The 23212-nt window shown below is 35.3% G+C and overlaps 2 protein-coding genes across 4 annotated transcripts; both read right to left on the bottom strand.

The window, feature by feature from the left end:
• Nucleotides 1-800: 800 nt before the first annotated feature.
• LOC125841069 (zinc finger BED domain-containing protein DAYSLEEPER-like) lies at nt 801-5704 on the bottom strand. Its single transcript, XM_049520076.1, has 2 exons — nt 5528-5704; nt 801-3327 (listed from the first exon to the last, which is right to left on the bottom strand). Exon 2 carries the CDS (start codon nt 3296-3298, stop codon nt 998-1000), a length of 2301 nt encoding a protein of 766 aa, XP_049376033.1. The 5' UTR covers nt 3299-3327; nt 5528-5704; the 3' UTR covers nt 801-997.
• A 1495-nt stretch (nt 5705-7199) lies between these two features.
• On the bottom strand, nt 7200-21830 carry LOC125841034 (villin-3). Of its 3 annotated transcripts, XM_049520029.1 has the most exons (23): nt 21384-21680; nt 17727-17878; nt 16870-16969; nt 16638-16706; nt 16314-16550; nt 16036-16213; nt 15268-15400; nt 14233-14392; nt 14007-14154; nt 13823-13923; nt 13586-13744; nt 12796-12864; nt 12653-12721; nt 12421-12558; nt 11812-11940; nt 10462-10609; nt 10263-10273; nt 10036-10176; nt 9822-9947; nt 9118-9180; nt 8434-8695; nt 7774-8000; nt 7200-7684 (listed from the first exon to the last, which is right to left on the bottom strand). In XM_049520029.1, the coding sequence occupies exons 2-23, from the start codon at nt 17780-17782 to the stop codon at nt 7571-7573; spliced, it is 2838 nt and encodes a 945-aa protein (XP_049375986.1). In that variant the 5' UTR covers nt 17783-17878; nt 21384-21680; the 3' UTR covers nt 7200-7570. The 3 variants fall into 3 exon arrangements, with proteins under 3 accessions (XP_049375986.1, XP_049375984.1, XP_049375985.1); XM_049520027.1 differs by lacking the exons at nt 7200-7684; nt 7774-8000; nt 8434-8695; ... (3 more) ...; nt 10263-10273; nt 21384-21680 and adding an exon at nt 21700-21830 and having other exon boundaries at nt 10428-10609; XM_049520028.1 differs by lacking the exons at nt 7200-7684; nt 7774-8000; nt 8434-8695; ... (3 more) ...; nt 10263-10273; nt 21384-21680 and adding an exon at nt 21765-21821 and having other exon boundaries at nt 10428-10609.
• Nucleotides 21831-23212: the final 1382 nt, after the last annotated feature.

Raw genomic sequence — 23212 nt, forward strand, 5'->3', positions numbered from 1 at the left:
GGTGAGGATAACCACTCAACGAACTATAATTTTTATTTTATTTTTCCCAAAAAAAAAATAATCACGATTTTGGTCCTTTGAAGAAAAAATATTATCCAAACGACCAAATTGACATGATATAGTTGAATTTGAAGCAATTGAGTGTTTATTGATATTGTAAAAATGAAGATTTTGGCTGAGTTAGTTATATAATTTGTAATTATCGATAGCTTATTATGTTGTTGTATTAAATTTAATATTTTTTATAAACGACATTTTTTTTTTTTGTGTATGTTCCTTTTTTTTCACTCAGATTGCTTTGTTATATTGAAATCTTGTTGTTGACGTTGATATTTTCTATTGAAAGTGTAATATATAGTTTTCTATGTGAGAAAATGTGTGGCAACAAGTTTGTCCAACATTAAGTATTGTTTACTACTTATTGTAGTCGAAAAGCATAATTTTTCTGATAAATTTAAAAGGTTATCCTTCATTTTCTGGTGCCAAAAATTGAGAATTTTAAGTATAATTACACAGTTTAAATCATTTAGGCCTTAAGATAAATGGATTTGAACCGAGAGTCTATAAGAAGCAACTTCTCTACCATACAAAGATATTGTTAAGATCTTAATACATCCTACCCTCTCCAAACTACAATCATATCTTAATACATCCTACCCTCTCCAAACTCCAATCGTACGATTGCAGGGGAGACCAGAAAAGAAGATACAAACAGAAGAATGAAAGCAAAACACAAGTCATTTGAGCAGCATAACTATACCAACAGATTCATATCATGCACCAGTAAGCTGTTTTCATGCATTCAAACATCAATGAGTAAATAAAGAGATTGAAAATGGGGACTAAACTCTCCAGTAAGACTAGAGGTACCAAATTATGATACAAGAAAGTTGATTCTCAGACGACACGAAGAAGACAAATGTTAATAGTCTTAAAGAAAACATCAATAATCAGGCTAATAGAGCTATTCTAGACGAGTATTTCACATAACCGAGACCTAAATCGGAACTTCCATTTTTATTGGTACAGGTGAAGTGTCTATAGATGCATTCTGAAGCCAGTCCTTGGCACAGATGAGGGCCTCCACGGTCTCAGGTCGCAAGGAACATCTGTAATGATCCATCTCTTTGCTAACCGTGCTAAATATAGAATCAGCAGTTACTGTTGAAACAGGAACTGACAAGATATCACGAGCCATTTTTGACAAAGTTGGGTACTTCATTCTGTTAAGCTTCCACCAACCCACCACATCAAACTCGTGAACACGAGGCAGCAAGGACTCTTCCAGATATTGATCAAGTTCTGACCTTGACTGCTGGCTCGAAGTCTCCATAATGTAGACGTCAAAATCAGTAAGTCCAAGCCCATTACAAGAGGCATCGAAGCCTTGGCCATCCTCCTGCCTCATAGCACTGCCATTTACTTCTTCAACATAAGTTGGTGTTAGAGGTAGAGGAAGAGACACATATTCATTGAAGAGCTCATGGATTCCCTCCTCAACAGTCTTCACGAAGGCGGCTGCTTCTTCCCCATATATTTTGGAAAAACTGAACTCAACAAGTTTCATTTTGAAGCGTGGATCCATTACTACGGCAATAGCCAACATTATGCAACAGCTCTTCCAATAATTATCGAACATCTCTTGCATCATTTTGGTAAGTCTGCTGGTGAATGGGTCTTCACTTGCTGCAGCACGAGCCAATTCCAATTGAATCTTCCACGCTTCATGGAAGAATGTGTTGGTTGTTGGAATTGTTGGTGCAGTCAGGAGATTGGCAGTGTCAAAGAAGATTTTCAAGTAAGTGCACAGAGTCTCAACTTGCTTCCAGTCTTCCAATGATGGGGCATCTTTGAAATCAGGATCTAATGCATCCAAGCATGAAAATACTTCCTTCAACTCCGTTGCAGCCAACAACATCTCATATGTTGTGTTCCATTGAGTTCGGTCATCAAGGGTCAGCATCTTTGTGCTAGGCACCTGAAGCTGCTGTTTGAGCTCAATAAACTTTTCCTCATGAGATTCCGATGTTTTCACATACTTGACACTATCTCTAACTTTTTTGACAGTTCCTTGCACAGCTTTAAACGCATCTTGGGCAATGCTGCTTAAAGTTCGAGCAAGACAATTTCCAACCAATAATTGACCGTTAAGCACAAGTGGGTTCTTCACAGAGAGTAAAGCTCTAAGATTATCAATAGCAGCATCACCCAGTGGTTGATTAATAGTGACAGAAAATAACTTCCCCTCCATACTCCAGTCAGAAAGGCAAGCCGCAACAGCATGGCTGAAAGCCATCTCAGAATCTGGATATGGTTCCATGATGACATTGAGTATTTTCCTATGAATTTTCCACTCACTGTCAACATACTGCCCAGTTATGAATACATAGCCCACAGTGTGGTGGGAGGACCACATATCTAGTGTTAAGCAGATCCACCCAGGCACTCCCTCAATCACCTTCTGGATGGCTTGCTTTTCTCTAAGGTAAGTAGCCACACAATCTCCTTGCACAGTGTTGAAACTCACCATATCAAAACGAGGCTGAAGATTCTGAACAAAAGTAAGAAAGCCTGGATGCTCAACCATGTGAAGGGGATAGTCATGCATGATAATCATCTTAGAGATTTCCTGGCGGCACCGGTCTGGATCAAAAGCAACGTAAGGAGTAGAAGCAGTTCGATAACGTCTTTTAGGTGCACCATTACTACCCCCATATCCAGTCATCTTAGGAGGAGCACTATATGGGGTCAATTGATCATTCTGCTGATTACGCAGGACTACTGGACATGATCCTTTGGCAATATGGCGCTTCAGATGACTAGTTCCTGCTACTTTTGACCCTGTACTATATGCAAACGATTGCTTGCACTTCTTACATTGTGCCCTTCTAGTCCCAACAGCAACATTTTCAATGGTGAAGTGCTCCCAAACTATCGATTTCTTTTTCCTATGCTTACCAGGTTGAGTTTCTGGTGTTTCAACATTGTTGGGTTGTGGCTCTGCAAGAACCATCTCATTTCCTGGAATCATCTCATAGTCCTGAACCATTCCATTGCCCGGGACCATCTCATTGCCAAGCACTATCTCGTGTTCAACCATCTCATGTTCCTGCATCATCTCATGTTCATTCATCATCTCATGTTCATGGCCCATCTCATGTTCATGGCCCATATCAAGTTCATGGCTCATATCATGTTCATGGCCCATCTCATGATCAGGTATCATCTCATGTTCATGGACCATCTCATGGTTTTCGGTGGGAGTTGCCGGAGTAACAGGTGTTTCTGGGGTTGCCATCCTAAGAGCAGCAATACACTCTCAAATATCTGTATAATATAATGATCAAAAGAAGAACAAGAAAAAGAAAATATTAGTAATGACTAATGTGTTCAAAGAAGATGAGACGCAAAAAATAAATAATAAGCTTCAAAGTAACATTGTATATACAACGACAACATACCCAGTATAATCTCACAAAGTGGGGACCAGGGAAGGTAGAGTGTACACAGACCTTACCCCTACCTCACAAGCAGAGAGGCTATTTCTGATAGACCCTCGGCTCAAGGGAATAGAAGTCCAAAGCAGTCAGAAAAAGAAGTAATAAAAGTACGAAGAAATAGCATACAATAACAAAACAATAGATTGAAATAGGACAGCAACTACAACAAAATAATATGATAGTCAAAGTACAATAAAAACAACAAATAACAATGTATATCTAAAAGAAAACTCAGATTTAGGTATTATTATTTGTTATAATTTTCAAGAAAACTCAATTCTTTTGTCAGCTGTTAGCAGAATGGTTGATTACTGAATATCAACAAGGAACTATCTATGGGTCATATAAGAAGACATGGAAGTAAAGCAAAAGAAAGAAGACGCAGTCAGAACAAACCGATAGCATATACTACAAAGTACTAGAAAACGTAATCAAATTTTACAGTCAAAATTCTAGAAACCCCTCATGAAGATCAAAAATAGTAAAATAAATGTAAAAAATACCTGCTTTTTGATGATGAATAACAAAAAAATAAAGAAGACTGAATGAATTAACATAATGCATTAAGGGATCATTTGGTTGGACTGATGAGGAGATCTAATCTTCACATAAAATCCAGCATTATTATTATAAATGATTGGTAAAAATTAATCATTATTAGTACAATGTTCAGTTACTGCTTCCTTTCCTCATAAATAATGCACATATATTATGAGGAATCTGTGTATTATTTTATGTGTCTCTCATCACAAACAAACTTTATCTTTTCTTTAAAAAGTAAACATACTTTGATTATACATTGTATATTATTTCAAATTCAAAAAAAAATAAAAAAAATTGTATATTATTCCCTCCATCCAATTTAAGTGAGGGGGGTTTAAAAAAGAAAGAAGCTTTTGAAACTCGTGGTCTAAAATGAGCAGAAAAAACTTCTTTTGCTATAAATCACCACAGTAATATGTCATTCTTTTTGAGAGAAACTAAAAAGAAACTAACATAAATTGGACAGAGGAGTAATTTGAATACATCAAAATCAAAACATCCAACATAAAAAACGATCTTGCATTACTAATCCTTACACTACGGCCCGGAAGAGGAAGTGATCCCCTGACACTAAAAGCCAAAATCCCAGATACCTTCTCCTACCCTATAAAGTAAGGGAGACTGACACTATGCTTTATAGAAAGCGAAATAGTGATAAGGAGTTGCGGAAAAGTCCCCGAAAAAAGGATGCGACTTTTCCCGGAAGAGCAGAGGGGACAGCAGTCTTTCTTGCATTACTAACCTCTGCATAACATGGCGCTAAACCAAACGACCCCTAAGTGCATGAGGAGGTTCTAGTGGTCACAGGCAACAGGATAGCATCAGAAACCCCAAGCTTTAGCAAACCAAATGCATGAAAAATAGTTCACTCATAGCTACAAGGACTGTTCCAACTCGGCCCGAATTCAATCAAGGCCTGGCCCAACTCAGCCCGAATTTCGATACTAAGGAAACTCAATGGTCAGCATTTTATTACAAAAAGAAGTGAGGGTCAAATGGACATTTCACAAAGCATGGGCTAAGAACAAACAAGTCAAACGAACATCTACTTAGGTAAAATGGATCAAACATGGGCTCACACATAAAATAAATCTAAAAAAGCCCAGATCAAACACCCTTATTAACAATAGATCTATAAAACAAACACACCCAGAAAATCAAAAAAACATATTCATGATTCAATTCACCTTCAAGCCCACAACAAGAAGTTACCAAAAAAAATAATCCTAAAACATTTCTTATAAATACACAGAAATTTCAATTAAACACTAAAAAACTAACTTTTGAACAAACAACAAGGAAGTTCATCAGATATGCAAATGAACAGAGAAAATATACACAAAATCCTAACAAAAGAGGGAAATCATTCATTTTAGAGATACAAAAGAACAATCTTTACACTAATCACACACAAAAAATTAAATAAATCCAAATATAAATTTAAATCGAAAAAAACGGAGGAGATACAAAAAATGGTACTATACCTACCCAAATACCAAAACCTCGAAATTGAGCAAAACCCAGATCGTGAAAAGCTCCGGTTTGAGTAAATCGGAATCTGGGTCAACGGCGTTTTTGGGCCTCCGCCGGCGAACCAGATCTAGGGTTTCGGTAGAAGAGAGAGAAAGAGAGAATTGGGCTTGAACCCGATAAAACCTAACTGGACCTTTGTTAATGGGATTTTTAAGAACGAAGTCCAAATTTTTATTTTTTGAGTGTGCGTAAATTGAAGGTGAGCCACTGTGTGTTTTCTTTTTTTGGTCAATTTGGGTCGGACCACAGCCCATTGGGTATGGAGGACTTAATGGGGCCTACATTGGCTATTTTGGGGACAAGTTTGTTATTTAGCCCATAATTGGTGGGGCAAAGTTTCAATTTTGAAATAAAAGGGGAATGTAATCTCATCCAATTTGCTATTTGTTCAAGCCCCCCTTCACCAAGTAAATGGACCTCTCACTCTTTTGTGTTTTTGGTTCACATACATTCCGAATGTCGGTACAAGATATCTTCACCTAGAAATCTTAGAGCAAGCATTGTGAATGAAAAAACTCGTATTTATTTATATCAAATCAAATAATTTAACCTTAGCAATTAATATTACGGTGAAAGTATACATCACTAAACCCATGGTTAGGTAATAAATATATGTATAAAAAGATAAACGTCTTATATTCTTAATCTTGATATAAATATTGAGTGTGGATATATTTTTACAAAAGCATTTCTTCTTTAAGAATTAAGTGATGTGAATTTGTATTAATCAGAGCAGCAAAATCTGAACACGAGATGATTATGCAACATGAATACATTGAAACTATACTATTAAATAAAAGTGAAAGTGACTTGAGTAATAATTAAGCTAATACGTGCTCCATCTTCTCATTGATTGGCCAAGCAATTCACATCTCTGTATTGGTGTTCTCAACTTTGATATTTTTGAGTATTTGTAAGCGTTAGATGGATAATCTCTTGGGTTCATATTAAGTGAACTGTTGATATCTCGTGTTATGAAATGTTTGGTCAAGTTCTATAACGAGCTAAACTTTCGTTTTCTATTGCTGAGACAAACTCCTAAGAAGAAAATCTTTAGAACCGAAGTGAGTCGAGTGATGTGCCAGCTTTAGCAATGATTTCTTCCTCTCTTTTTTTCTCTTTTCTGGTGGGAGATATCTTTTTAAAATGTTTTTTTTTAGCATTCAGATTAACCAAATATTGGAAAATTGAATGACATTGCTTTGTATTGTACAGAAGAACTGAATATCATATTCTTGATGATTTCATTTCAACTAACAAAATATTGCAGTTTGATGGTCAATTTTTCAAACGATCACTCAACTAATAGTTGTCTCAGAAAATCACCTTTCTTGACTTTTTTCAACAAAAGAAAGTGAATTTTTGAGATAATAACTATTAGTTGAGTGAGCATATCAGAAGTTAACTAGCTAGTTTAACACTAATAAGTAGCTCAACAAACCCCTAAACATCAATGAATATACACAGTTATAGAAAAGACCCATATTTCAGGTCAAAATAACTTTACTTGCTACACTTTGCAAGCAATAATATTGGAAAAAATAGTAAGCATCTCTGCTTCTTGAGTGAATAATGAAACTTCAACAAACACAGTAGCAAATGGCTACTGCATCAGTTATAATATAATATAAAGTCTGTACACACCCCTTCAATTAACAAATAAATGATACATCAGAACTGAGATACATAAGGAGGAATCAAAGAATTGACCTGACTGCTGATTCTCAACTACAGACTTGACATTGTACTGATAAAGCAGCAGTATAAGAGAGACCTAAAAAAATTATCACTCTTCAAGCAGGCATCACAAATTGAAGGGAAAAAAACCAAGATCACAAAAACCTTGGGTCCATAGAAGCAGACAGCAAAATGCAAAACACCAATCATGGCAATATGTACCCGTAAAAGTAGGTAGCTTTATCAAGAAACTGTGTGAAACAATGAACTGCAATATTGAGAACACAGGGGACACCACCTTTGTTTCGATTCAGATTTTAGAAGAGATCGACTTTCTTCTTGTGGATATCTTGCTTCCATTTAGGCAACTTATAGAAAGATTCTTTTGTCATTTTCAGTATGGACTGGAATTCCTCGTCAGAGAGATAAGCCTGAGAGTCCATCAATAAAAATAAGAAAAAGGAACTCACTTTCATCAGAAATTCAAAATTTAGGATTTAAACAACACTCAAGTACGAACCTCTCTCCTTTTGAAATCAATCCGGGTGACAGGATTTTTAGATTTAGCCTTCAGCCGTTCGTAGCTATATGTAATCTGACTACCATCACTGTCAGTTTCCTCCTGTTCTGGTTCTGGCTTCGGTCCTATGTCTTCCCCATCAGCCTCTGCATGCTCAACTGTCTCGGTCTCCTTGAATTCTGGAACTTCTTTAGAACCTAAAACCTCAGTAGTAGAAACTCCATTCCCTGTTTGTGCAAAAAAATTAAATCAAAGGAAAAAAAATCCTCCATGTATATCATACTTACCCAATTAAAGACAAATTAAGTAAAACTGGTCAGCTTAGAAGTTGAAATGTCGAAGGATTCTAGGCTAGCAATGCTCTCCATCAATAATCTGTAACTGCTCTTATGGTAATACTTGTGATCAACAAATAAAGATAACTATGAATACGTATACACATGCATGTGTACACACTGCACACATACCTAGTGAATACCAATGACTCTAAAGCTTAGAAACGTCTTGTCTGAAATACAAAAATATAGAGAAGGAAGCACTTAAAAGTTAACAGGACATGTCTTGACAAAGCACTAGAGGAGGATTCACAACACACAATCTATAGGAAGAGAAGGATCTGGAAATAACAGTACAATGGAAGAGAAAAAAATATTTTTATACCAAGGGGAATAGGATCTACTGATGAAGTTCTACTTAATCGGAGTGGAGAGCTGCTCTCGGGTGACTGCTTCTTTTCAGCACTGAGAACAGAAGATAAAGCAGCTATTGCAGCTGCTCTTTGTGAACCAGGACTTCTCCCTGACCTTGGTGAAGAACCAGATTTTGCTGGAGATGGTGAATTAAATGCAGAGTTTAAAGCAGCCAAAGCAGAAGCTCTTTGGGTTGACCCACCATGATTTGTACCATTGGACCTTGGCTGTTTCTGAAAGATAGAGGAAAAGATATATTACATGCATGGTAGACTTTGGATAAATAATATATTACATTTCACAAATTAGGTTGGTCTTAAGTCATAAAAGAATCAATTTTTTCACAACTTATAACCCTGATAGTACAGTTCTAACATTATCTTAAATAGAACAAGAGACAGAATATGAAGCTTGGGCAGTGAACTAGGAATACAAGTTAAAAAAGTGACTAACTTCCTTGAATATGGTTCTAGTATGGACAGCTTAAGTTGGAAGAAGCATAATAAAATGACAATATGTTGGTCCCCCAAAAAATACTAGTGTTATTTAGAGAATGTTGACTAGTGGACTCAGATGATTTGAAGCAAATATAATGGTAAAAATTTGCACAGATGTACAAACAATTTATGCAGAGATACATCTTGCTTCTAGTTACCTCTGAAGCATGACCAACTCCAAAGAGTAGCATAACCTTCTTCTGGAATGAGTTTCCGTGTGCCTGTTTAAAATGGACGCCCGCAATCACTTCCGAAGTTTTCTCAGTAATGAGGACTCAAAGACAAACACGTTAACATCAACAACAATATACCCAGCCTAATCTCACAAGTAGAGTCTAGGGAAGGGAAGGTAAGATGTATGCAGACCTTACCTCTACCTATGATTACATCTATGCTAAATTTGGAAAAATGGTTCTTATTTTGTCAGGTATCCACACAAATTGGATTTTCCCTTTAACTATACTGCTACAGCAAATTTCTTCCTATGTTTCTACAACAAATTCCTTTTGTATGTAAATGATTACATCTCTTTCTAGTCCCTGTATACCAGTAGCAATTTACTACATATACCAAGTCTGCAGTTATAAGCTCAACACTTTCTCTTTTCTCAATAACAATGTTTTGTTTATTACATGTTTGGCAATGTCTCTGGTGGTTTATGCTAACATCTTCCAACTTCGACTTTCTCTAGTTTATGCTACGTACTTGCTTGTACCATTTTTCAAGTTCCATCCACCCTCCAAAAGTTTATTAAAAAGCTTTAAAGAAGATCAATGTGAAAGTACACTCTCCGTGAATTTCATATCAAACTACATAGAAATGAGTATCAGAACTCGATAAGCGAAAGAAAGTTGTCACGTACAATAGCTTTTGCAGGATCCCAGGAGAAAAATGTTGTAAAGAAGCAAGGCTCATTTCCTTCCGTGACTTTATACAATGGAACATTAGGAGACAGCCCTTCCAAACATACAGCCATCTCTATGTATTTCTGTGGGACTTCAATGGTTAGTGAAACATAATTAAGAACAGAAACACACTTATATATAGGCAACGATCTCTATGATACCGTCTATTACCTGTCCAATTTCAAAAGAACTTTGCTTTTCTTTGGGATCTGACGACTGACCAACCCAAACAAACACTTCAGCATGTGTATCAAGTAATAAAACATCCTCGGTCAATAAATCATCTTGAGAGAAGTTGTAGATTTCTTCAATCTATCAAATGAGTAAAGCAAAGATTAACCAGATATACAAGAAGTTCATGTATTAAAAAGCTCAAATTATGTACTCTAGGACCTTACCTCAAATTTTCCTGGATATCCACAAGTTCGCATGAAAATTGTAGAAAAATAGTTAGCACATATCACTTCTTATTTATTCCCCCCACCCACTCACCCACCCAAAAAAAAGAGGGACGAGGGTGGGGACATAATCTAACAAAGTTAAAACACCTTATTCGCAAAGAAAGTAGCTAATGAAATTAAGAGATCAGGGATACACCTTTATTAATGGAATACACAAACAAGTGGGGGTCTCTGGTGACCTCTGGGGCTACTTTTTTGCTGGTGTAACTTTGTTTTCCTCCCACAGCAAACCAGAAAGATGAGCTCTCTGTTCCTTCTTTAGTGTGTTTCACAGTCACTCCAGGCTGAGTTGAAAACACCAAACAAATTGCAAAATCAGACGAACAAGATATATGTCAGCTGTAGATCTCTTATTGATCATTTTGCAAGAGATGAAAATATGCATGTGAAGTATGTATTGTCTATTAAGGAGCACAACATAAGAACAAAGCTTCTCTAGATTATCACAAGCTAGAAAACCATATAGACTTGACTTCCTACTCATACATCAGAATCAGATTCCAACGGAAATTTCAGGGTTTTGTTCCCACAAAAATGATGTTAGCCTTTTTGGCATGCAATATCAGCATACTCATTATAAGGCTTTGCTTTTTCTTGATTACTTCACTTAACTCATTACAAACAAAAAATAGAAAGCAATAGTTTAAGAGAGCAGAGGTGTTCATGCAATCGATCATTTCAAAGGTACACCGCTGTTTATTTGGAAAATAGTCCAAGTATAGTAGGACTATATTTCACTGCCACGCTAGCTATATAAAAATAGGTTGTATTGAAAGGAGTTATTTGGGTCACCAAAACACTTGTACCACAACCTGGTTACCACAATTTGATCGAATTAGATTCTTAAAATAATTAATGTACTTTCTTCAATGTGTTCAACAGAAATCATATTTCACATAACACAGTAACATCTTATCATGAGATTTTTTTTCGTATCATGACTAAAAAACAAGGTTTCTCACAAAATACTGAATGCATCATCATCAGGCAAAACAGAAAAAGAAGCACATATCCCATTTAAAAATGAATAATCAGATTTTCAAAAACACTTAACATAGTAAAAGCTAGATCTTGACAAAAGAAAATCATCATTAGACCATTTAAACACTTCCTCAAAAACAATTAATATCTATATCACAAACTCCTAACAGTTTTTACCAAGGAAGTATAAGGGACACCCCTTTCGTTTAGAGGTAACCATGTTGTAAATGAGTAATTGAAATTTGAAAGACTAGGTCCTTTATTTGTTTTTATCAATGAGGTCATGCCCTTTCAATTTGAAAAAGAACAATGAAAAAACACATTTTGATTACAATCCATCACACATTCTTAACAGTTTTCGTCAAGGAAGGATAAAATGATTCACCCTTTCCCTTTAGAGTAGGCAATCAACTTGTGCAATAGAATATAAAAGATCAGGCCCTTCTAAGTTGAAAAGACCAATGAAAAAGAAAAACACATTCTCAAATTCAAGAGAAGTTCTCACCTTCAAGAATTCTGCAAGTGTTGCTGCTAATTGCTGCTGCTCATAGGTACTCTGGTTTCCATGCCAACTAAATACTGATGAGCCAGATTGCAGAAGAAAACACTCATTAGAGTTCAGTGAAGCTGCCACCTGACAAAGTTTAGAAACAAAAAAAGAGATAGGTAATCAAGGTTTTAGATTTACTTTGATAAGTTTACAACAGAGTACATTATAACTTGTGGCCATAGCCCATAATTACTGTTACAAGTTTTTTTTGATAAGTGGTATTAATAACAGCATCAGGAAGATGCAAAATTTACAAGATATGGCATTTGAGCTCTGTTACAAGTTTAACTTGGAAGCACCAGAAAACTGAGTCATACACAAGGCCAATCAAGTTGCATGGACAACATGATATGCCTCTCCAATGGCCAGTGATGTACTGATATTCGGTAATCTAGCAAATCACAAGAAATCCAATAAAAATTTCCATTTAAGAATGATATGAGCAGCCAGGTCCTTTCTTTCTTCAAAACTCAGAAAACCAGTGCATGCAACAGAGAAGCATAGACAAGAACAGCAAATAGCATAGCAGCCCAAAAAGAGAAGAAATTTAGAAGGATTGCATACAGCATCAACTTGAACTGCTTTGTTGTTATGCACAGAAGTTCCAGATACTTGAATAAGTGCCACGGAATCAGCAGTGTAGGTTTCATCATTCAGGCCTTTGTCAGCAATATAATTTTTATAGCCAGAGCTTAATCCACCCTGAAAAAATGATAGAAATTCATTATGGTTATTAAATAAATATGGCAAATTACATTCTAAAGAAGTAACCTGAATTACACTGCATAAGAGGTACCTTAAGGACCAACAAGGGCTGGAAGATTGCAACAAATTGTGGTGGTTCTTTCCCTTGATATATGCGACCCTGGATGATGTTACACGTCATACTAAAACCTCACTCAGTTTTCTAGCGAGAAAAGAGGTGTCAAGAAGTAATACCAGCACTGGTCTCCCTTTAAGTGAATTGCACATTGTACTAGCCAATTTAGCAGCCATGTTTTGGTCCTCCTGAATCCATAACGTACAATGGACTGGATAAGGCCTTCAAATTTATCATATACATGACATAAAGTAGAAAGGACTACAATGCAGAAATAGTTAGTCCATCAATCCCAACTTCACTTTCTTTTTTAATCCCTTCTAATTTACATTTGCTGATTTCCCTAACAGGAAAAGTTTATCAAACTCCGAACATTCAAACTAACATAAGTACTACTATAGCACTATACTACTTATCTTTCGTACCTGACATTCTAAATTTTATGCATCTCGATTTTTAACTATTATACTAGACATTTCAACAGAATTTTATTTTCTAAATCAGTGTGCTAGTCCAATGAGGTCATATCCATATTAAGTTTAAATATATGAAGCTAATTTACAAAAGATGAAACTTTTATATGATGGCAATACATTTTCACTTCCGTTTCCTTTTTTCGCATCTACAGAGGAGTAGGGAAAAGAATTTTACAGGGTCGTCCAAATAGATCCGATTCAAAAACATGAAAATAACAAGGGTGTGTGAACATTTGTTATTTTTCACTATTTACCAGCATATGATTTTTTTTAGATATAATTAAAAATAAAATATAAGAGATGAATTTCCACCCTGATGTCTAAAATGGCATGTTAGTTGAATTACTTGTGAAAGAAAATGTCATATATAATGAATTATTAATAACAGGAAAAAATGTGGAGACCCTTATATTGCAAGGACAATCTATATTACCTCAACGCTATCCTTTCCAATCCACCAGCATAGATAATAATCTTCTTTCCTGTCACTGTGGTGGTATGTGTAAAGAACGATATAGCAATCTCCACAGTGAAATTTACCAATATCATCTCCGGTGACTGGGGTCTTTGCATTACCATTGATACGCCAAACCTAGTAAAATCATAAATTTTTAGCAACAATATCAGCAGACAAATTATAATCAAAAGGATTTCATAGTGATGATCAGACCTCTATTTTTCCACCCCCTTCAAGCAACGGAGGGACATCCTCGTTTACAGGAGCACTTTTGCTAGCACCTTTAACACCAATCCCTTGTTGCTTCAGCAAAGCTGTATAAATGCAACAACAACAAAAACATAAAACTGCTTCCAAGAAACAAAACATCAATTCTACAACATTCAAACTAATCTACCTGCTACTTTTCCTCTTCCCTCCTCAGCAGCCGGTGCAGACCCTGATGGCCAAGAGTCAAAGTTGGACTTGAATGAATATGTTTCATAGCCTTGAATAAGTCGGGTTACATGTGTTGACTTGGGTCTATTTTGACTGGAAAGAAATTCCTGTGGATATATTTAGTCAATTAGTTATGAGAAATTTCACCATAAAAGAACTCTCTGGAGTTTAGAGCTAATATTTACCTCTGCAGCTTGAGTGGCAGCTTTCCTCTCTTCCAGTTGAGTTACACGGCCAACCCAAACAAATACCTCAGCACCACAATCCAAAAGATAGCATTTATTGTTTTCTAAGCTGGATTTTGAAAGTTCACCGTCCACAGGACTGACTTGACCATCAGTAATGCTACAAAGAGAGGAAAAAGTTCAACTTTAGCACTAACACCAGCAAAAGGTTGATTTCAAACTTCTAGATGAGAAAGCAGCAAGCACTAGGGATGCAATCAACATAAATATGCCAAAAATTTTAAGATTTAACTAGAATAATTCAAGTATAAAGATCATTTTTAGTGGAAAGAAATACCATCCAACAGTGATTGGTCAACCAAGGATGTTTCAATTATTTTATATTATATGAAGTGTCAAACTTAAGTTCAATTTACATTATGCTTCAGTTAAGTGTGTTAATTATTGGATCTAGCACTCAAACAATTTTAAGATAGGGATACTTTTTCATCTGGGCAATAGAAGCCACTGGCTTAGTTGCACCTCCAAACCAAGTAAAATTAAGAGAGATAAAACAAGTATCGACTCCAGTAAAACGAACATAGCAGCAAGATATTCACCTCACAGAATAAGATACACATATTCTACACTGATGAAAACATATCCTTCATTTCTTTGATTGCTCCTAGTGTCGTTATTTACTCCATTTGCCATTTCCCAATTCCCAACCATTGTAATTCTCACTTAGATCCCCAATTATGTGACCCTCCCACCACTACATGTAATGTCAAAGGTTTACCTTTTGACATTTTAAAAAGTAACCACTTACTGCAAACAAAAACAAAAAAAATCCCGAATGAACTGGAACATTCTTAATCCAACCATAGCAATTCTATAAACGAGACACCTATTTAATTTGACACAAAGGTTATTCTAAAGCAGTTATGAATCACTTAAGGAACAAAAGCTGGTGAATATAAATTGGGTTAAGTTGACGGAGTAATGATTACATAACTACCTTAAAGTCAAGTATAGGACAGCAGGATTCAACAATACCTATAAAGTTTAGCAGGTGTCTTCTCTGGAACAATATCATCTTCACTAGCAACCTTTTTGCCAATTGGAGCAAAGCCACCAAAGAGCACCCAGAAGGAACCGGAATCCGTCTCAGCTTGTAAATTCCCATCATCTGGTGTATGCAATAGAAATAAGGAGCACTCCCACATGAATACCACGAAATATTAATAGAATAAAGAAAAGGTCTGAAGTTCTTCATTAGAACCGAAACATAGCATACATATCAAAAACAGATCCATATTAATTCTGTCGAAATAATTGAACTGTGTAGGTGATGACACCAATTCAAATAGAACCTTCCCTTGAAATTATAAGCTTTTAAAAGAGTTTGTTCCCTGTCTTAGTTAGTCAAATCTGCTCTATGTGTGGAACTTCTTTATTCCTTATTATAGCTGACTCACATAACTCTAAGAAGAAGAAATATTCATGCAAGACATGCATAATATTCAGGAACACCCAATCTAAATGTCCTGCTTTAACACAGTCAAATATACCAAGCTTGATAATAATTTGACCCATAATTTCTAATGCTAAAAAAATTATACTAGGAAGTGTAAGATAGAAATTCGCCAAATATACATGTTTTAGTTGCAAAAGAACAAAATAGACAAAGCAAATTTGAAGGCTTAATAAGGAATTTCAACAATAAGTTCAAACTAGGACAATTAAACCGGGATAGAAGGAGTATAACAAATAGATATTACTTGCTCACCACTTATCTATGAATTTTTCAAGCCTTGTACTTACCAACAATTGCAACATCACATGTCCCCTCGTGATACTTGTCCTTCAAGAACTGAATAACTTCTAATGCTTTGGCCCTCTCCTGGATATTGGAATTTGCACCATTGAACTGATATATCTTGTCTTTAGAGTCCAGAATGAACACATCATCATGATTTAGAGAGGACCGGGAAAATGGGACCTGATACATATTCATGCTTAAATATGTAATCTTCAACCAAAATTGAACATGATTGCATGTTCTAAATGAGCTCATCAGTAAGTTTTATATGCTTCTATACCTGCTTCATCCTGACAACTCGTTTGCCCTTGCAGACATACAACCTTGTTTCAAATTCTTCCTCTTCTGGTTTCTTGAATCCAGATGCAATACCACCTTCCAATGGTATAATGCATGGCTTAAAGAATGATAAAAATTTGTCCGATTCATGACCTTGGATTTCCCTATGCTGTACTGCTCGCCCTCCAAGAATCGCATCAAGCTCAACAGTTTTGATAGCTGCAGTTCCAGCTTCATCCTGACATAGCATCCAAATTTTAGCAAATGGAAAAGAAAAATATAAATCTGGTTAAATAGCTGCTAAGAATGGAGATCGATTTCACACCTGACTAGTATCCTTTCCAAGCCAGAAGTGTATATCATATATATAAGAACCTCCCTTGCCAGAAGTTGTCTGCAATTATAGACGAACATGTGATTTTGTGGTATTATATTATACAGATGAACCTGACTAGTAGGATTATGTCAATACAATTCAATAATACTAGGCATGAATGACACTTTTCTGCCAAGATAAAGGAGTACATGTAAAGCCAAAGACATTCGCATCCACGAACCTGCAAGATGATGTAAGAATCACCCGAGTAGAATTTACCACATTCAGACTTTGGCAATGGAACTGGTTGGAAATCCTCAATTCTCCAAATTTCGGTCCCTCTAGATAGAGTTAAGTTTAAAGTTTGAAAAGTCCCAACAGGCCGCATTATTAACATAATAAGTTCAAACCTCAAGTTAAAGTTCTTGCAGCTATGTTTGGCAGTGGAAATAATGAACATAAACACACAACTACTTTGGAAATGGTCACAAAATGTTCCCTTTGGTTTTTCCTCATGGAGGAGAACAAGAGGTAAATGGAATGCTATTTAGATCAAATGACAAAAAACATTATTGAGAAAAGATGGATTTTCCCGGATGAAATTTCAAGGGGAAGATATGATATTAAATAGGCTCATAGATTTCCTTAAAGAATATTTTTTGCAGGCAAGGAGCAATTTCTAGCAGCACATGAGGGCACTGTCTTTCAATTCGTGACAGGGTTTTGGCAACCCCTTGGTGCCTCGTTTAACGGTACTTCTAACTTGTCCTCAAAAAAATAATAATGAACACACTGAAGATGTCCAGAGATTGCTATTCTATTTTATTTTTTGGATAAGTAAAGGTAATATTCACTGAGGATCGCCAAGAATGTCCAGAATATTTACCACAAAAACCCAGCCTACTCTTTTTTGTTTTTACTTTTTTTAAGCCCCCGCTTACCCTTTATAGAAGCAGGGTGCTGAGAAAAATTCAGTGGTGTTTAAACTGATCAATACTCATTTCAACTTTTTCTTTTTTTCTATTTATTTATCATTAATACCCTTTTCAACTTTGTTCCATGTAATCAGTCAGGGATCACATTTGCAGCAAAGGATACATTCTCTGACCCGCACCCTGAAATGCAGGTTCTAAGGCTTTAACAGAGTTAGACATGATGCAAAATCTTCCCCGTTATCTCTTTCAAGGAAGAAAAAGAAACTAGATTGTTGAAGCACCCGACTTCAGCTATTCCGATATTCTGAACACCAACTGCACAGACAAAATGGACATGACCATTATCATCCCAGAAACAAATTAAGAACTTCATTTAATAGCACATGCAATAAATATAATCTTCATTCAAATATAAACAGACAATTAGACAAGTGAATCTTCACAAAAGGAAACATCTGAAACCATGATATAGCTTATTCCAGTTCCCTACTTCTTCTCATACAACTCATTTTCAAAGCTACCAATCGTAACAGCAATAACAATAAATATAATCTTCATTCAAATTTACACAAGCAATTAGACAAGTGAATCATCACAAAATGAAATATCTGCAGCCTTGATATAGCTTATTCATGTTCCCAACGTCTCTTCATACTACTCACTTTCAAAGCTACCAATCACAACTAGTTCGAGTTGGCCATATGAATCCTTGATATCCATTTCGCTCCATTTGGTCATGTTTCGTTTCAATTCTCAATAAGTTTAACTCTTAAGACAGATTAGGGGTGCGTTAACACTGAGAACTCTCTACATGTTCTACTAACATATAACTCTCTAAGCACACAAAAAGGTCCCCAAAAATACTAGACCTAATCCAAGTGTACCAACATGACTAAGGCTTTATCAACACTACTTTGTGTTGCATATATGAATCATTTTCTTCTATTGTGTTCTATTCTTTTATAGGTCCACATAGATTTCCAAAGATCATAGGTCCTTTTAGACAACTTCCTTTCACATGATCCTAGGTATACTTTTTCCCCTTTTAACACACTTCCGGTCATCATAGAGACACAGTTAATGACCGGTGCACTTGAAGTTCTACGTAGCACATGGTCAAACCATCTCAGGCGACCTTATCTCCTTTATCCTTTGTGTATTGCTTGTACCTTCCATCAAATATTACATTTCTGATCTTCTCTAATCTTGTATAACCACAAATTGGTCTTGATATTTGCATTTTTATGACACTTATCTTCCCGATATGATGGCCTCCACATTACATTGTAGGCCTTGCACCGTTCTATAAAACTTATTCACCTGAATAAGTATCTTCTTATAGCATAACACTCACGTAATGCTCCTTCATTTTAGCCTTCTTTTTTATTCTATGTGTTATATCTTCATCTCTTACGCCGTCTCTTTAACGCTAAGCTTAAATTAGTGAATTCTCTACATTTAAGCACCACATTCCTATGTAATCTCACCTCCATTCTTCTTATGAGGTTAAACTTGTGGTCTATATATCTCGTCTTACTTACACTTGTTCTAAACCCTTACTTCAAAAAAGGTTCTCAAAGTTCAAGCTTCATTATCTCAATCAATTCAACAATAGCCTATAACATTGAAGATGCGTAAGGTGGTAAGTTTAATTATCCACCTGTATATGCAGGTGGGGAGAGCTTGGCCGCAGGCCAACTCACCGCATCTACTGTTCAGTAAGCCTAGTCTAGTAGGAAAAATGAATCTCCTTTAATAAAGATGCAAGACTACAACACCTATCTAGAAATCTGGTTGTTTTTAGTATAATTTGGTATGCAATCTGATATACATTTTCATTCTTCAGAATGCCCTAAGTCATCTTTAGTGCACAAGTGGAATTATTCTGCTCCGCAGCTGGTCAGTCCCCGACATATTTTCAAGAGAAGGGCTCTAGATTACAAACCTTGAGGTATTTAGCTATGTTTTGGGTGTGTGCATGCACAAAGCTTCCCCCAACCCCCTGTCACACAACGCGCATACAAAAGGTAAATAAGCCTGAGAAAAAAGTAACTTCCTTTGCGAACCTTTCTTTAACAAACTGATTCAGAGAACTAACAAGAAACATGAAGTAGCTTCCTGTGATGTACCTTATTATTAATGAAGCTTAATAGGTTTCTCATTTCTGTGTCTTCAGTTAGTAACTGCACATGATATACAGCCTTGTTTTAAGTAAATTGCTTCTTCCTTTTTTGCAGGTAAGTTAGTTGGTGTACTGCTTCTTCCTGATGATGGAGAGTGGAGACTCAATACTTCCAATGAATCATGTGACTAGTAGGCATCTGTAATTTTTGGCCTTGATAGAGATTATTCATGTTAACTGTCTCCTTTTATGTATTTGCTATTATGTCTACGCAGGTCAATCTGTCACCCTGGTATCAAGAGGACAACAGTAGTTTTTCTAAAATCAAACTTCTAGGAGCTCAATTCTGTAATTTATCCCAAAATCAATGCTGCCCCTTACTGACTACACTTGTCATCCGCGAATGACCATCAATTATAAGGATGCTGCCCCTTTCATTATCAATTTCTTCAACTTGTTGTGAAGACAGGCCTCAGATTGTGACCAATAAATTGACAAAAAGCTATATGAAATACTCCACAGTGAATGCTGATAAGTTCCACTCTTGCATCCTCCCACCATAATGAGACCTCGGTTCTAGTTTAAGCAATGCCATTTGGTGAAACATTCCTATAGATGAAACATCTAGTACCTTAGATGATAAGATGCAACAAACTTTCATTACTTTGAGAAACATTGGCAATTGCGTTCTGCAACTTATTACTGCAGAGTTGACGACACCAAGATTCGGTCACTTATCATCAACTCGTAGGTATATTTTCCCAAGGGCAGGATCCACAAATCTATTTCCTCCATATAATACTTCCATTGCTTACAAGAGGAAAAGAGCCCACATCAGAATAGGTAGAACATATCAGAAGGTGTATCATCCATGTCTCCTGCCAAGGGGCAGCTGATAAACCCAGAAAAGGACTTTACTTTAAACTTCCTTGAATAAACTAATTGAATTCCAATAAAACTTGAAAGCAATCAAAACAAATCCTCATTTTCAGCACCTAATAACGCCATATAAGTCTCTCTTCTCAAGCAACGGGTTCAAGCAGGGCAAGTAACTAGTAATATTCTATGCTTCTAAACATATCTGCATTAGAACTCATAGTAAGCAAAAGCTACAAAACCATATCTTTCTCACCTAAAATCTACATCCAACAACTAATGATCTACAATGAGATTACCCAATTTCCACAGCTGCATGGTACATTTTAGCTAGTCAATCATCCCACATCCAAAATAAGACTCTAAAACCACAAGAAAACCTCAAAACTGGCATTAAAAAACAAGAACCAATTTCAAACATATTATCCATATTCTATATCTGCATTAGAACTCATAGTAAGCAAAAGCTGCAAAACCATATCTTTCTCACCTAAAATGTACATCCAACAACTAATAATCTACAATGAGCTTACCTAATTACCACAGCTGCATGGTACATTTAGCTAACCAATCATCCCACATCCAAAATTAAACTCTAAAACCACAACAAGACCTCAAAACTACATAAAAAAAACAATAACCAATTGATAACTTAAACATAAATTAACGAACAACCCAGATCATCATTCATTGAATTAACAAAAACAAAACCAATATTATCCCAAAAAAAATGTGCAGATATCAAAAAAGACTAATTCTATAAGAAAATCAAATTAAAATTGAGATCCATAAGAATTCATCAAAAATGTGGTCAAAACGCACCTCTGGAGATCTCTCTTTGAACGTTTTGAGATACAGAAAACAAAAGGGTACAACAGAAAAGGAGAAACGAGCTGGCAAATATAAAAAGAGAGAGAGAAAAGGGAAGGGAATAATTGCAGTAGTGGGCTGCAACGTTTGTTTTTCCCCTTTCTCTTTCTCTCTCTGTAACTTTTTTGAGGCTTTTGAGAATTGATTGCAGAAAATCTGATAATTCTTTTGCAGACAGAATATTCGGAAGAAAGAGAATTGATAACTTTTTTAGAGAGAGAAAAAAGCGGAGTTGAAGAGAGAGAGATGAAAATGCTTTTACTCCTACGGTTACTAAATTCAGGCGAAGAATCCGGCAACCGTAGCGACGGCGCCGGTGGCTTTTCCGGTTACCTTTGAACTTTTGGATTTTGCTGTGTTTTTACCTATTTTTTCGAATGGATATATTCCCTCTCCTCCAATAATATGGGAAATTTTGAAAATCACGCAAGGATGGTGTAAAATATTTGAGAAAATATTTATATAATTTGACCATTTTATAAGGTGATTATATATAAATTTTATAAAAACAAATATTGATATTGGAAACTTAGTAAATAATATTCCAATTGATTTGTTATATATCGGGTTCAACTATTTTTATATTCTCCAAATTTAAATGTATATTTAAACTTGTCGAAACATGCGCTTTACGTGTCAATTTGCATGAATACACTCGAACTGATTTGTTTATGTTACATTGAACATGTATATCTACTTGTTCAATTTTATACAAATTTAAGGGTCTACATTCGTACACATTCCAAGTTAGAAGATATGAATATCAATTAAACTCAAACTAAAAATCACGTTTATATATTATAAGATCTATTCGTTCTTGATTTGATAGACATGTCAATTTGTGTCTTTTCCCTTTTCAAAATGAATAAAAGATGTTCTAGTATCACTATCGAAACAAACTTTTTCATGATTAAAAGGTACTTCTAACTTTGTAGGCTTCTTATGAATACTTTTTAAACTTAAAATAGAAACATATTTTCTTTTAACTTTAATAGGGTATTATTGAAATATTAATCTATGTGATGAATAATATTTTTCTATATTTAATTATAATCTTGCATTCAAGTTATTCACATAAAAAATTATAATAAATAATTAATTTTTCCTTATATAATTCGAATTAGTGTAGCTCAAAGTTGTCCTATTAATATCCACATGTATCGTCACTTTTATCATTGATTGCTTAAAAGACAACATAGAGTGGGTCAAAGATTTTGTACTTTTACCAATTATTAATTTTATACCCAATTAGTTGGACTTTGGCGAAACAATCTTTAAAAGAAAATTTAAATGGGAAATAAAAAAATTGGATGGTTAGATTCTAATTTACGTCCTTCTACAATAGATGACTCTTTAAAGTTGATTTTAATTTTCATTTTGAAATCGCACTCCAATTTTAACAAAAAAAATTAGATGTATTTGAGTTGGTTTATTTTTTTCAATTGATCTACAAATAATAATCTCACTTTATTAAGCCTAATGTAACATATTGTATTCTCATAGAGATCCAAATTGGTATCAATTATTCAATGACTCGTTGCGCCAAGGCAACGAAAAAGCTAATAGAATAATGATGTATGCCAAAATGATTTAATATATCAAATCAAATCAAAAGACTCATGAAGATGCGCTATTAATAAAAATAACATGTTTCAACTTTCGATCAATCAAATGTGGTTGTATCACTTCTATTTAATAACTAATTGGTAATTCAACTGAACCAGTCAAATTAAAAAAAAAGTTCATCCTCGTAATAACTTTCGCTTGTATTCGGACTTAAC

The sequence above is a fragment of the Solanum verrucosum genome, unplaced genomic scaffold (assembly GCF_900185275.1).
Source record: "Solanum verrucosum unplaced genomic scaffold, falcon-dt-bn FXZP01000196.1, whole genome shotgun sequence".
In the NCBI taxonomy this organism is placed as follows: domain Eukaryota; kingdom Viridiplantae; phylum Streptophyta; class Magnoliopsida; order Solanales; family Solanaceae; genus Solanum; species Solanum verrucosum.

What these genes read in the sequence shown, in the direction of transcription:
- LOC125841034 (XM_049520029.1), bottom strand. Translation starts at nt 17,782, where the DNA reads ATGTCTAACTCTGTTAAAGCCTTAGAACCTGCATTTCAGGGTGCGGGT. An exon ending in ATTCTTACATCATCTTGCAG is followed by an intron (nt 16,707 to 16,869) that starts GTTCGTGGATGC and finishes CTATAATTGCAG; the next exon opens with ACAACTTCTGGCAAGGGAGG. An exon ending in GGGAAGAGGAAAAGTAGCAG is followed by an intron (nt 13,924 to 14,006) that starts GTAGATTAGTTT and finishes GCATTTATACAG; the next exon opens with CTTTGCTGAAGCAACAAGGG.
- LOC125841069 (XM_049520076.1), bottom strand. Translation starts at nt 3,298, where the DNA reads ATGGCAACCCCAGAAACACCTGTTACTCCGGCAACTCCCACCGAAAAC.